The sequence below is a fragment of the Rhinopithecus roxellana genome, chromosome 12 (genome assembly GCF_007565055.1).
Source record: "Rhinopithecus roxellana isolate Shanxi Qingling chromosome 12, ASM756505v1, whole genome shotgun sequence".
NCBI classification, from domain to species: Eukaryota; Metazoa; Chordata; class Mammalia; order Primates; family Cercopithecidae; genus Rhinopithecus; species Rhinopithecus roxellana.
In genome coordinates, this window is record NC_044560.1 from 86908585 (window position 1) to 86923743 (window position 15159).

Genomic DNA, 15159 nt, shown 5'->3' on the forward strand with positions numbered 1-15159 from the left:
CTTGGGCGACAGAGTGACTCTGTCTCAAAAAAAAAAAACAACAACAACAAAAAAGCAAAATACTATCTGGATTTCCATTTTACTCTGCCATTTTGCCTAGCTGAGAGTGAAGTCCCTGATTACAGGTACACTCTGCAGAAAGACTTTGAGAGGCTGGGGCCAGACTTGACTTCACTAGCCACTTTGGAGATGGGTCAGAATAGTGACTACTGCCTTTGCACAAAGTTAAGTATGAGGTTGAGTATTTAGAATAGGGGAGTCAGACTCTTCTTATGGAATTCTGAGGTTTCAGCTCAGTTACATCAGGGCAGAGGTCTTTCTGAGACCTTTGAGAGTTTTTTGAGAGAGTTTTTCTGAGTGCTTTTTGATGCTATCTTGTTGATTCAGGTAAACCCAAATTTACTGATCACTCTAGGCACAGCTTGTGCCAGGCACTAAAGGAGGACAGCAATGCATCTGATATTGTCCCTGTTTTTAAGGAACATAGATTATAGTGTGGAGCCAGGTGTGGTAGCTCACCTTTGCCCTGGTGTAACTGAGCTGGGACCTTTGCCCTAGTGTAACTGAGCTGGGACCTCAGCATTCCATAAGAAAAGTCTTTGGGAAGTTGAGGCAGGGGGATTGCCTGAGCCCAGGAGTTCAACACCAGCCTGGGCAATATAGCGAGACCCTCATCTCTACAATAAGTAAGTAAATAAATAAATAAAAAGTCAAGCGTGTTGGCATGCGCCTGTAGTCTCAGCAACTCAGGAGACTGAGGTGGGAGAATTACTTGTGCCTGAGAGGTGGAGACTGCAGAGTCCAGATTGTGCAACTGCACTACAGCCTGGGCAACAGAGTAAGACCCTGTCCCAAAAAAAGAATATAGTGTGAGAGGCAAGCAATGATTATGATAGCAGCTGATACCTTCCTTGCATTCTTTTTAGGCAGTGTTCTAAAGTGTTTTTGTTTTGTTTTTGGAGATGGAGTCTTGCTTTGTCACCTAGGCTGGAGTGCAGTGGCATGATCTCAGCTCACTACAACCTCTGCCTCCCGGGTTCAAGCGATTCTTGTGCCTTAGCGTCCTGAGGAGCTGGGACTACAGGCATGTGCCATTACGCTCAGCTAATTTTTGTATTTTTAGGAGAGATGAGTTTTCACTATGTTGGGCAGGCTGGTCTTGAACTCCTGACCTCAGGTGATCTGCCCACCTCAGTCTCCCAAAGTGCTGAGATTACAGGCGTGAACCACTGCGCCCAGCCACTAAAGTGGTTTTATGTATTAACTCATTTCATCTTCACAACAGCTGAATGAGGTAGGTACTATTACCACTGTCATTTTACAGAGGAGGAAATTGAGACACGGAGAAGTTAAATAATGGGCCTAATGTTACATGTCTAGTAAATGCAGGGACAGTATTGAAAACAAGACAGTCTGGCTCCAGAGTCTTTGTTCTTCACCTCTACTTTGTATGTAGGGGAGTAATTTGTCAGCATCATCAGCCTTATCTGGAAACTTGTTAGAAATGCACATTTTTGGGTCCCACCTAACACCTACTGAATGGAAAACTCTGGAGGCAGGGCTTACCAATCCAAGTTTTTTTTTTTTTTTTTTTTTTTGAGACAGAGTTTAACTCTTGTTGCCCGGGCTGGAGTACAATGGCATGATCTCAGCTCACTGCAACCTCCCCCTCCGTGGTTCAAGCAATTCTCCTGCCTTAGCCTCTGGAGTAGCTGGGATTACAGGTGTCTGCCACAACACCCGGCTAATTTTTTTTATTTTTAGTAGAGACGAGATTTCACCATGTTGGCCAGGCTGGTCTTGAACTTCTGACCACAGGTGATCCACCCGCCTCAGTCTGCCAAAGTGCTGGGGTTACAGGCGTGAGCCACTGCACCCAGCCACCAATCCAAGTTTTAACAAGCTTTCCAGGTGATTCTCGTGGTTACTGTTTGAGAACCTCTAGAAGCAAGGCATGGTATAAGTGTCAGAAATTAATCTCCTCATGAATAAGGACTGGTTATGGTCCGCCCCTTAAGTTCCCAGCCTCTGCATGGCATCTAGTATAAAGCAGGCATCAAAAATTTGTGTGAGTTTATGGGAAAGTGGTGTTTGAGCTGGGTCTCTTACCCCACCTATCACTGCACCAGACTGAATAGGAGGGAAAATGGGAGTTCCCAGAAACTTTGATACTAGCAAGGAAGTGGTTGTGATACTTCTGGCAAGATATGATAAGGGTCTGCACCAGCATAAGAAACCATCAGAATGGCATCGAATCATGTGAGAGCAGTTCAGAAGGTAAACATGTCCAGACGTGGTGAACAGCTGAATAGAGGGAAAGAACAAGGGATAGAGGAACTGTCATTTCTGACATGAAGGTGCTATTCGTTGAGATAGGAAGCACAGGGCAAGTATGTTTGTGAGTAAAAGATAAAGTATTTGGTTTGGACTTGAAGTTCTGGTAGGATATCCAGGTGGAGCTGTCCAGCAGACACGTGGAAATGTGAGTCAGAGACATGGTTGGAAATAGAGATTTGGAGGGATAGTTGGGCCCTAAGAGTGGATGAGACCTTCAAGGGGAGAGTGGAATGAGAAGAGAGCTGGGTTTGGAACCACAGTGAACAGTTAACGAGGCAAAAACAAAAGGGGCCCTTTAAAAGACTGAAAAGGACTTAGGCAAAAGGAGACTGCAGAAGATGCCGCAGCCAAGTGGAAGGCTCAGAAGGGAAGTAGAGGCACAGTGACAGATGCTGCAGAGAAATAATTGAAAAGTATCGTTTGGATTTCAACCCCGAAAGTCATTTAAGTGACCTGGTGAGGGCAGAAGCAGATTGACAGAGTTCAGGCATGAGCAGTAGATGAGAAAGTGGAGGCAGGTGCTTCCCAGGTCCGGTGGACAGAGCTCTGTAGCTGTACTTAAGTTCAAACTGTGACATCTTCCAGGGTAGGCAGGGTCTCTACTTATCTGTGGTCTCAGCGTCCAGCCCACGGCCTGGAAGAGGGGGTGGCGTCAGTGAGTTCAGTGACTAGGGACGAAGAAGGACTTCGCGGAGGCAGTCGCTTTGCAGCCAAGGCTTGAAGGATGAGGGTGATTGGGAGGAGAGGTGGGAGGCAGGGCCTCTGGGCGCTGGAGTGCCAGGGGGTCTGGGAATGAGGTGGGGTTCCCATAATGTGCGCGCGGCTCGGTGCGACAGGCGGGGGCTGTGTGTAGGTTTGGAGGGACCTATTTGGGGAAAAGACAGGGCGGAAGGCAGCTGTGGCGGGGTGTCCCTTCGCCCTGCCCCACTTATGCCACTGCGCGGTTCCAAGGCACCTCTACTGGAGCCCTCCCGCTGGGCTGCATGGCAACGGGTGACCGCCAGGGGCCGCTGCCTCGGGTCCCCAGTGCCCCCGCCCCTCTCCATTGGCCTTTGTTGCCGTCTGAGCGCCCGGCTTGACTCGTTCCGGTCCGCCCCCTGGGCCTGGCGGTCGCGCCTGCGCACTGGCAGCTGGCCGGGCGCTCGCAGGGGGAGCTGCTGCAGGCTCCGCGGCGGCGGCGGCGGCGGCAACGGAGGCTGCGGGGGCGGCGGCGCGAGCGGCCGGGCTTGGTAGGGGAGCCGAGCCCGGCCCGGGAATCCGAGCAGCGAGAGTGCGGGGTACTTAGGCCCCTCACGCTGGACTTCACAGTCTCCGGGCCGCCTGACCTCCGCACGGGTATATGGGATGGAAGCGGGACCCTCGGGAGCAGGTAAGGGCCCCCGGGAGGGGGAACGGTGCATGCTCCAAGGACTGGGGACTCCCGCATGAAAAGCGTGGTTTCCAAGTGAGGGAAGCGCTCCTGAGTGAGGAGAAGGGCTCTCCCACGATGGGGGCCCAGTTTGAAGGAGGCTGTGTGCAGTTCCGGGGGAGAACCATGTGAAGAGAGCCCTGAGATGGGGGCTGTTTGTCCAAGGAGGCTGTATGCAGTCCTGCGGGTTGGAAGTAATCTGGGAGAAGGGCCTGCACGCACGGAACGACTCCCAGACATCCGTGGAGGCCTACGGAGAGGCCCGGCAGGTGGCAGGGGACGGGCTCCAGGTGTCCAGGAGAGGAGGGGGCGACACAGATGGGCCTGGAGCTACCGCATGCCGGGGGCGGGGGCTCCGCTGGGCTGGAATAGGCTAATGTCTCTTGGGAGAAGGCGCCAGAACTGGACTGTGAGCTCCGCCCCACCGGGCCTGACGCGAGGGCGAGGGTCAGGGGGCGGTGGGTGGGGACCCAGTCCCGGGATTCCCCCTCCGTGGGTCTGGGGAGTCGGAGTGGAGGCTCCGGAGCATGCGCGGAGGTGGCAGCTGGCAGGGGCTGCCCGACGTGGTGGGGGCGTGGCCGTCCAAATACCCCCACCTCTCTTCGTCCCCCCCCCCCCGTTTTGGCTTGGAAAAAGGAGCGTGCTGATGGGGTGCATTCTCTCTTAGGTTATGCTGGCAGAGTGCAAATGGTTATGGTCCCCTCCCCCATTTTAGGGGCTCTTACACTTGGCCCTCAGTCACAGTTTGCCAAGAATGGGTTGAGGGAAGCTGCCAAAGTGCATTTTTCTGCCACAGGAAAGACTGGGACCGAAGCAATGGGTTCTAGGGGTGGGTCCTCCTAAAGATAGGCCTTAGGAAAGGTATTGGTTACGGAGGAATCAAGGACAGGGCAGGCAGGGGCTACCTGGAAGGAGTTGTCTGCTTGGTTTGCAAGTTTCTGCTCCAATACTGAGTAGAGATGGGGGCTTTTAATCCAAAGATAATGACCTTTTCCATTGAATTGTCTGTTAAGGTTACACGCTACAGTTATAACATTTATTCTAATATTTCTTAATATTTTCATGGCTCCTATCTTCCACTGGATATCTTTCCATTTTCCTCTCCCTACTTCCCAGAAACTGTCAGGGCTGTCTTTAGAGCCAAGATCTAAACCCTACAAACAAGTTGGAGGATGGGGGAGTTTATAGCCTTCACCCTGGTGAGGCGCAGGTGATAGCCTTAACTTCTTATTTGCAGGTAATGAGGAGAAAAAGACATAGGAACAGAGGATAAACTGAGGCAGGATTGCCTCAAGAAAACTGGAGTCCTCAGGATGGACTGTGGGGTGGTGATACTTCTTGTGTCTTAAGTGTCTTACCCTGTGATGGGAATGCTTCAGGTCATCTCTCACCACTTCCTTACATTTGGCTTGGGAATGGGAATCAAATTTCCATTTGGGACATGAACTTTATTACTTTCCTAATGGAAATTATTTTGGTTTTTTTTGTAGCAGACCTAACTCCCTCCCACTCTCTCAAGGAAGTAGCTCCTACCACCTTACTCAAGTTATCCATTTAGTGATCTGTAAGTACTTAGTGACTGATTTCCCCCTAATAACCAACCTTGTATAGGTTGTGTAGTCCTAAGGATAAGCGCAGGGAGCAGCTGACTTTTGTACTTCCTCTCTGTCAGGCCCCTCTCTCCATCCCAGGCACTCCTGTTTTTCAAGGCTGGGGACTATTTCCAACAACCCATGAACTAGAGTAGTGGGGTAGGTCATTGAGGTCCACATGGATTGCTGGTTGCTGGTACCCATTCTAGACTAACGATTTTTATCCTGATGAATTCCTAATAGGCTCTGGAGTGATGAAAAATTGACTTTTTAAAAATTTGTTACAAAAAAATAAGCTTCTAGGAAAGGAGCTAGAACCTGCTGTTTGAAGTCAGCCATAGCCTTATGAAAAGCCTAGTGGGACAGGCTTTGCCTCAGAAAAGGGTATAATTGAGATTCAGTCTGGAAGCTGCAGATTGAGGGACCCCATAACTGCCTCCTTCCTAGGCCCGGACTGTTGTCTTGTAGGAAGTTAGAGTGGTGTCCCAAGGTGGCCTGAGGACATAATACATGAAACTGAAGTGTTGTGTAAAAAACGAACAAACAAACAAACAAAAAGCCCAAAAAACTAAAGCATTGTTGCTAGCCTCACTGGGCTTATGCCCAGGTCTGCCTTCTGTGCTCAGGTGTGTTCCAAGTACATACACTAGACTAGGTGCTCCCTGAAGGTAGAAGCAGTGTCTGGTTTATTTGTAGAACTAGCAAGTGCCTAGTGTATAGGCCCTGGCACAGAATACATGTTTATTAATTAAATCACATTCAAATGTGAACATAAATGGTTAAACATGTATATGGATATTTAATAAAGTGTATATTCACATGGAACAGATCCTTTTTGGAGAGATTGGCCTGTTAGTCTTTGCTTGCCCACCAGCTAACCTAACCTAACCTAACCTAACCTAACCTTGAATTCGTGTCTTTTGAATAGGCAGTCTGGCTCCTTGGGAGGTGTGTGGGCCTCAGAACTGCAGGAAAGGAATCCTGAGCCGGGGCTTTCAGCTCTGTTACTTTTCCTTCTCTGGGCTCCTTGGGGATGGGGGAGGGGGAGTGTCCTTTTCAGGGCCCCTCCCTCCTTGCTTTTGTCTGAAGAGAAGGGCCCCGCCCCTTTCCCCCTAGGCCCAAGCTTTGTCCTCGGTGCTGGGGCCCTCATCTGCATCACAAAGTGGCCGTCTGTCCCTGTCTGGGTCTGTAGGGAAGTGTCTCCCTTTCTCAGACTAAAAGCTGGGGTAAGGGGGGCGGGGAGAAGACTGTGCTGTTGTTAGGCTTTCAGGGGGATGGAATGGGAGAGAGGTTCCTGCTTGCTGCTGTCTTTCCTAGTTTGAAGATGAAGTGGGGGTGCGTGCTCCCCTGTTTTCCCAAAGCCTCTTTGGAGAGGATGGTGCTCTAAGGCTATGTCTGGTATGTAGTCGGGTTTCTGGGGAAGAGAAGGCTTTGAGGCTAGAGTGTCTGTCCCATCCCCCATCATTTCTAACTAGCCCCCCAGCTCTAGGGGTTATTTTTCTCCCAAGGCCCCAAATGATTATTCAGTCTGGGAGAGGAAGAAGGTGAATGCAATATAAGAACTTGGGGAGGGAAAGGATGTCTCTTACTGGCTGCACCCACAACTGTGCATGTTTGTCTTGTGTAGTGTTTATAATTGTTTCTGGGCAATTACAGGTGTTTGTGTGTTTGTGTGTTTGTGTGCTGTGTGTGCTTGTGTGTTTTTGTGGTGTGTCTATGGATATGTTTGTTCATTCATTTCATATCAGTATGTTGAATACTTCCTGTGTGTTTGCCAGACACTGGAGATTAAGCAGTGACCAAGGCAGATACAGTCCCTGCCTTTGAAGAACTCAGTCCAGGGTAGTGAAGGATATGTGTATAAGTGTAAATTGCCAAGGTCTAAGTGTGTGTTTGGATGTGTGTGATGGGAATGTGTGTCTGTCTGTCCGTGAGCTTGTGTGCAATTTCTCTCCAGCACTTTCTGAGGTAGGCAGCCAGGTGCTAGTAGATAGGTTTTCACTTCCCCATGTAGCTGAGTTCTGAAGACCTTTTCCATCCAGGCTGGGCCTTCATTTCCCTGTCTGTAGAGTGGGACTGGGCTTGACAGGTGGTTAGAGGGAAACAGAGCAACTTAGCTCTGGGAAGCTACCCCTCCCATGAATGGTTCTGACCTCTTCCTGACCCCCAGCTGAGGATATGCCCCATCCCCCCAGCTTGTCTGACTGTGAAAGCAGAGGTCTGGTAATGGGAGGTTCTGGGCTGGTTTATCCCTCTCTTCTCTCACCTGGGCTGGTTCTCTACTGCCAAGAGCAATAGTAGCGTATTATTCCCTTTTTTTCTCTCTTCCCCCGAAGCTAGAAAATAAGACTGGCAAAAGAGGGTAAAGTAGCTGGATCTGGCCCTACCCTATCCCTTTTCAAAGGGCCCCCTCTGTCTTGAAATTTATCTCTGCTTCTGCTGTCTGGACCTTCTGTGTGGAAGGATCTGTGGGGCATGGAGAGAATCTTGTGTTCTTCCCGGAGCCAGTGTCTCTTCTCCAGCATTCTAATTGCCACCTCTTCCTCCCTCTTCCTCCCAAACCCTTTAGTTCTTTCTTTATTCAAGCTTTTTTTTTTTTTTTTATCATTGCCTCCCCAATTGCCCCTTTGTTTCTTCCTGTCTGCCCCACCCCTTGACTCCAGCCTTCTCTCCTTCTCCTTGCCTTTTTCTATTGTGACCTCCAGCTCTGTCCTCTTCTCCAGCCCCCTTTCTCTTTTCCTTAGTCTCCAAACTATCCTTTGAGCCTTTTCTCCTTTTCCCTCTCTCCAACTCTCGTCATTCAGTTGCCCTAATCCTGCCTCAAACACTGACCCTGCCCTCCCCAGCCTGGCCTTCTCTGGATCTTCTTCCTGCCCACCTATAAAGGAACATAAAGGTTATGCCATTTTGTATTCAGCATGGTGATGAATGGAGTGAGCATCTGGCTGGCAGAGAATAGAAATTCTTGGTCTGCTAGATACCTGGTGAAGGCAAGTGTCTTACTCTAGTAGAAGAAAGAAAGGGTTTTGTTACTAGGAGCCAGATTTAGTCTCTCTGCTTAACATGCAATAGGAACTTATTATATATTAAACTTAATGAATTTAAAGTAGACAATAAGGATAATTTTCCTAACTGGAGAGAGATTTAAAAAAAACAAAAAACAAAAACAAAAACACAGATGAGCTTGAGATGTCCCCTGGAAGCGCTCAGCTGGGTTGGGTAGCAGGAAAGAGGCATTCTCTATTCTCTCGTGTTTCTGTTCTGGGAGGCCTTGTTCCTTCTCTGATAAGAGTAGTTAGGAGATTACCAGACTTTACCCTCACCAGCCTCTTTGTCTCGTAGCTGCGGGCGCTTACCTGCCCCCCCTGCAGCAGGTGTTCCAGGCACCTCGCCGGCCTGGCATTGGCACTGTGGGGAAACCAATCAAGCTCCTGGCCAATTACTTTGAGGTGGACATCCCTAAGATCGACGTGTACCACTACGAGGTGGACATCAAGCCGGATAAGTGTCCCCGTAGAGTCAACCGGTAAGTGATGCACATCTAAGCTACCAAATCTGAAAGACACCAACCTTGAAAGAGGGGCCAGAAAGGTAAAAGAAAAACCAGTAGAGGGTAGTATCACCAAATCTAAGGAAGTTTTTGAGAAGGAGATGCCAAGTAGGGTAAATGCTGAAAAATAGTCCAATTGGACTTCACTATTAGAAGATTATTAGTGGCTTTTGGCAGAGCAATTTCAGCAGAAAGTAGTTGAGCTAGTTAATCTAACTATATTGAGTTAAGAAATAAGTACAGTGCCTACTACATTTCAATATTAGTTGAATGAATAAAGAGTTTTAAAGAATGAGATATGGGTATGTTTACAGATTAAGGAGAAGGAGGTAGTAAAGATGGAGAAGTTAAAAGTTTGGGATAGAGGGGAGAAATTAATGGGATGTCCTTGATGAGGCCGAAGGACGTTGTAGGATGCACAGTTGGAGGGATTAGCTCTAGAGGAAGTGATATTTCCTTTTTTTTTTTTTTTTTTTTTGATGTGGAGTTTTGCTCTTGCTGCCCAGGCTGGAGTGCAATGGCGCTATTTTAGCTCAATGCAAACTCCGTCTCCCAGGTTTAAGCGATTCTCCTGGCTCAGCCTCCTGAGTAGCTGGGATTACAGGCATCTGCCAACATGCCTGGCTATTTTTTTTTGTATTTTTAGTAGAGACAGGTTTCACCATGTTGGCCAGGCTGGTCTTGAACTCCTGACCCCAGGTGATCTGCCCTCTTCGGCCTCCCAAAGTGCTGGGATTACAGGCGTGAGCCACCGTGCCCGGCCTCTGTGATATTTCTTTAATTAATTAATTTTATTATTATTTGAAAACTATATATATAATATAAAAAAATTCAAATATTACAAAAAGATACTAGTGAAAAATGTCTCCTTACTATTCTGGTCTCTAGTCCCCCAGTACCATTAATTGTTACCTTTTTTTTTTTTTTTTTTTTTTTGAGACAGAGCCTCCCTCTGTCACCCAGGCTGGTGTGCAGTGGTGCCATCTCAGATCACTGCACTCTCTGCCTCCTAGGTTCAGGCAGTTCTCGTGTTCTCGTGCCTCTGCCTCCCAAGTAGCTGGGATGACAGGCAAATGATTCTCCTGCCTCAGCCTCCTGAGTAGCTGGGACTATAGGTGCCCCCCATGACATAATTTATTGGTGTTTTTTTTTTTTTGAGACAGAGTCTCGCTCTGTCACCCAGGCTGGAGTGCAGTGGCCGGATCTCAGCTCACTGCAAGGTCCGCCTCCCGGGTTTATGCCATTCTCCTACCTCAGCCTCCCGAGTAGCTGGGACTACAGGCGCCCGCCACCTCGCCCGGCTAGTTTTTTGTATTTTTTTAGTAGAGACAGGGTTTCACCGTGTTAGCCAGGATGGTCTCGATCTCCTGACCTCGTGATCCGCCCGTCTCGGCCTCCCAAAGTGCTGGGATTACAGGCTTGAGCCACCGCGCCCGGCCGGTGTTTTTAGTAGAGACAGAGTTTTACCATGTTGGCCAGGCTGGTTTCAAACTCCTGACCTCAAGTGATCTTCCTACCTATGCCTCCCAAAGTATTGGGATCACAGGGATGAGCCACCGTACCCGACAAATTGTTACCATTCTGTTTTTTTGGAGACGGAGTTTCACTCTGTCATCCAGGCCAGAGTGCAGTGGCGTGATCTCAACTCACTGAAACCTCTGCCTCCCGGGTTCAAGCGATTCTCCTGCCTCAGCCTCCCGAGTAGCTGGGATTACAGGCACCCGCCACCATGCCTGGCGAATTTTTAAGTTTTTAGTAGAGACAGGGTTTCACAATGTTGGCCGGGTTGGTCTCAAACTCCTGACCTCAAGCAGTCCGCCCGCCTCAGCCTTCCAAAGTACTGGGATTACAGGCATAGCCACCGTGCCCGGCCAATTGTTACCATTCTTGAATGTGCTTCCGTATACTATTCTGCACATGTGCAGGCATATATTCCGTATAATATTCTGCACATGTGCAGGCATTTTTCCACTGAACAATATATTTTTGAAGGTATTACATACCAGCACATATGGATCTGCCTCATTCTTTTGCATAGGTTGAGTGGCTGTGATATAACTTATGTAATAAATCTATTGAGGAACATTTGAGTCTAAATTCTGCTACAAAAATGAAACTTGAATATTATTATATATAGATTCATTTTTGCACTCAAATATGAGTGTATTTGTAGGATAAATTGCTAGGAGTGGGACTGTAGGCCTAATACATTTCAGAGTTTTCAGATATTGCAACTTGTTTTTAAAGGTAAGTTGTACCAACTATACTCCCATCAATAAGGCATCAGAGTGTTTCTTCCTATACCTGCACCAATTTGATATTTGAGATTTTTTTGATCTTTGGCATCCTGATCTTGGTCTAATTTTAAATTGTATTTTTCTAATAAGTGAAGATGAATATATTTTCATATGTTTAAAAGTAATACATGGAAGGGTCATTTTGAGTGTAAGAGGAAAGGAGAAAAATTGATTCACGCACATATTAATATGTTTGTGTATATGTCTGGGAACTCAAGGGTGGCCTTGTGTACTGTCCTCTGCCTTTTTTAGAGATATTAGAGCTGCTTCCTGATAGGAGACAGGAATGGGTTCTGGAGTTAGAGGCTAGTGGAGAAAGTTCTACATAGTCTACATAGAGTAGGAGGGATGGAAGTAATCGGGGACATGAAAAAGATTGCTAGGCAGCACTGAAGCCTAATTGGGATTGAAACCATATGATCATAGTTGCTTCTAATGTACCATTTGTGTTATCCAGTAGTATTCAAGAACTTTGATTTAGAAAGTGTGAAGGTCAGTTGGTTAGATAAACTGGAATTTTGAAGGAATAATGGACACCCTGGGGTCTAATTTTCAGAGGACGGGAAGTAAGAGATGGTAATGGAGAAAAAACAGGGTGGTGAGACTAAGTGTTTCAGAGAGATGGAAGAGATGAGATTTTTCTTCCACAGTTTGTTCTTATTCCAGTTCACATCTCTTCTACCTTTTTTGCTTATCAGATCTGGGATTCGAGATTGGAGCAGCCTAGATTCTGTTCCTGATTTGTTTTGTTTTGTTTTGTTTTAATTTTTTTTGAAACAAGATCTGGCTCTGTCACCCAGACTGGAGTGAAGTGACATGATCTCAGCTCACTGCAACCTCTGCCTCTCAGGCTCAAGTGATCCTCTCACTTCAGCCTCCTGAGTAGCTGGGGCTATAGGCACACACCACCATGCCTGACTAATTTTTGCATTTTTTGTAGAGACGGAATTTCTCTGTGTTGCCCAGGCTGGTCTCAACCTCGGGAGCTCATGCGAAAGTGCTGGGATTATAGGCATGATCCACTGTACCTGGCTGTTCCTTTTTTTTTTTTTTTTTTTCTTTTTGAGACAGGCTTTTACTGTGTCCCCCAGGCTGGAGTGCAGTGGTGTAATTTTAGCTCACTGTAACCCCAAACTCGCAGCCTCAGGTGATCCTCCTGTCTCAACCTCCCAAGCAACTGGGATTATAGGCACAGGCCACCATACACAGCTAACTAAAAAAAAAAATTTTTTTTTTTTGTAGAAGATGGGGTCTCACTCTGTTGCCTAAGCTAGCCTTGAACTCCTAGGCTCAAGTGATCCTCTTGCCTCGGCTGCCTAAAGTACTGGGATTACAGGTGTGAGCCACCATACCTAGCCCTATTCCTGATTCTTGATAGACCCTGGAGTCAAACTTTTCTCCCTTTAGCCTCCCCCTCTTCTCAGAAGGCACTCACACCACTCTTTCAGGTCCGTTAGAGCCTTGGTGGTCTGAGGACCAGCATTGTCACTTGGGAGCATGTTAGAAATGCAGAATTTCAGGCTTCACTCTAGACCTGCTGAATCAGAAGCTACATTTTAATGAAATCTCCAGGTGATTCATAGGAAAGTTAAAGTTTGAGAAGCACTGTCATAGAGTAGATGTTAGGAGTGAGTATAATAGATGGGACATTGCCTGGACTTTGAATTACTTCCAAAAGCTTGAAGTGGTGGTAGTCTCTCAGCTTCCACAGGCCACTCCTATCCCCCACAGGGAAGTGGTGGAATACATGGTCCAGCATTTCAAGCCTCAGATCTTTGGTGATCGCAAGCCTGTGTATGATGGAAAGAAGAACATTTACACTGTCACAGCACTGCCCATTGGCAACGAACGGGTAAGGTTGGGAGTCAGGCTAGGCCTGTGTCAGGGGTCTGGGGTAGAACCAAGCTCATGTAAGCCTCTTTGGAGTCTGGTGATCCAGAGATCCTTTTCATCTTTTGTGCTGAGAAAGTATGTTTTAGGGTGAGGGGTGGGTAGGTGCTGATGTTTATTTAGTCTATCATGTGCCTGTCCGTGTCCTAAACAGATTGAGATTAGACTTAAAATAGACCTAAAGGACTTCCTGCTAGGCTGAGAGGTAGTTGAGAGGAAGAGAAGCACTGAGCCAAGGTGGCTAGAACCTAAGGGGCTGGACTTACTTTGGGGTCTTCATTATGAGCCCCTGTCAACTTGAGCATATTCTCAGCAAATCCCTGGAGTCGGGGGTCATTCTCGCAGAGCAATGGCAATCCTTCACTCCTTTCTCTCACCCTCCTGAAGGTCGACTTTGAGGTGACAATCCCTGGGGAAGGGAAGGATCGAATCTTTAAGGTCTCCATCAAGTGGCTAGCCATTGTGAGCTGGCGAATGCTGCATGAGGCCCTGGTCAGCGGCCAGATCCCTGTTCCCTTGGAGTCTGTGCAAGCCCTGGATGTGGCCATGAGGCACCTGGCATCCATGAGGTATTGGGTGTAGTTAGTATCTGGGCTACTAGTGTTGGCAGAACTGCTGTCAGGGGAGGAGGGGGAGCACATATTAAGGTCCCACAGTGTGCCATTCAAAAAAAAAAATTATTTGAAGCCCTACCACTTGCCAGGCAAGTGTGTATTTATATTTAGATGGTTTAAAGCCCTGGCCCGGAACTTCTTAGATACCTTTGGGCCTCATCCCATCTGTCCCTGCAGGGCAGAGAGAAGGTAGAAACTTGCACAAGGTCAGTCATACAACTAGTAAAGCATCAGAGCTGGCATTAAAGCCCTGGTGTCCTGCCTTTCAGGCCAGGGCTCCTCCGTGCCCAGGATGCCTCACAGGGTGGGGGCCTGTGCCCGAGGGACCAGTTCTCTGCCTGTCCCTGCCAGGTACACCCCTGTGGGCCGCTCCTTCTTCTCACCGCCTGAGGGCTACTACCACCCGCTGGGGGGTGGGCGCGAGGTCTGGTTCGGCTTTCACCAGTCTGTGCGCCCTGCCATGTGGAAGATGATGCTCAACATTGATGGTGAGTGGGGAGAGCTATGGAGCTAGGGGCACCCCAAGTCCAGTGACCACACTCCCAGCCTCATCCCTCCCAGCTCTGCAACCACACTCCTAGTCTAATTCCTATAGCCCTGGCGCCCCCTTCCCCCATCCCAATGCCCTATAAGGAAGAGGGTATAAATTGCTATGCCTCCATATATTGTGGAAGACAGAACCTGAGCTGAGCTGTCTTTACCCTGTCCCCACAGTCTCAGCCACTGCCTTCTATAAGGCACAGCCAGTGATTGAGTTCATGTGTGAGGTGCTGGACATCAGGAACATAGATGAGCAGCCCAAGCCCCTCACGGACTCTCAGCGCGTTCGCTTCACCAAGGAGATCAAGGGTGAGGACCCAACAGGAGGGGAAGGGAAACAGCCCCACTTGAGCCCTAAGAGGAAATCCCCTTGGGGTATGCTCAGGGAAGAGGCCAAGGCTGGGCACCTGAGCAACCTATTTCAGCCCTGACAAGCAGTGTGTGTATCTCAGGCCTGAAGGTGGAAGTCACCCACTGTGGACAGATGAAGAGGAAATACCGCGTGTGTAATGTTACCCGTCGCCCTGCTAGCCATCAGACGTAAGTTGGCAGGGATGCTGAGTCATACTTTGTTGGTGGAGAAGGGCTGAGATTTAAAACTCACTATCTTTCCCTCCCTCCTTCCCCCACTGGCCTTGAGAATGAGCCTTGGGGACTGGCCCTGTTTTTGAAGATAAGCTGTGGGAATTTGGCATCCTTTCTCAATCTTCTCTGATCTGTTGATACTCTGCCTACCATTTTTACCTTCTTGATCTCCTTGCCTCTTTGGTCCTTTACTTTAGAGCAAGTGTGTTCTCTGATTCCTGTTAGGGTTAGGTAAATGTTAGAATCTCTCTCAAATTATTTCTCTTGAAAAAAGAAAGCTAGGCTCCTGGGCTCCTTGGGGAAGCCGTCATCGATTCTATTCTCATTCTTGACCGTAGGCTACACT

At 48.2% G+C, this 15159-nt stretch overlaps 1 protein-coding gene across 6 annotated transcripts in view; it reads left to right on the forward strand.

The window, feature by feature from the left end:
• The first annotated feature begins 3445 nt into the window (after window positions 1–3445).
• AGO1 (argonaute RISC component 1) overlaps window positions 3446–15159 on the forward strand; it is a 42030-nt gene continuing 30316 nt past the window's right edge. For 2 of the 6 annotated variants that reach the window (XM_030913450.1, XM_010360411.1), the window contains exons 1-7: window positions 3446–3706; window positions 8680–8863; window positions 12916–13036; window positions 13462–13643; window positions 14040–14176; window positions 14403–14537; window positions 14681–14768. In XM_030913450.1, coding sequence (XP_030769310.1) covers window positions 3682–3706; window positions 8680–8863; window positions 12916–13036; window positions 13462–13643; window positions 14040–14176; window positions 14403–14537; window positions 14681–14768 — 872 coding nt within the window. In that variant the 5' untranslated portion in view covers window positions 3446–3681. Of the gene's footprint in view, window positions 3707–5235; window positions 5310–8663; window positions 8864–12915; window positions 13037–13461; window positions 13644–13957; window positions 14177–14402; window positions 14538–14680; window positions 14769–15159 lie in introns of those variants that run through there. The other 4 variants (XM_030913451.1, XM_030913452.1, XM_030913449.1 and 1 more) reach the window with 4 other exon arrangements.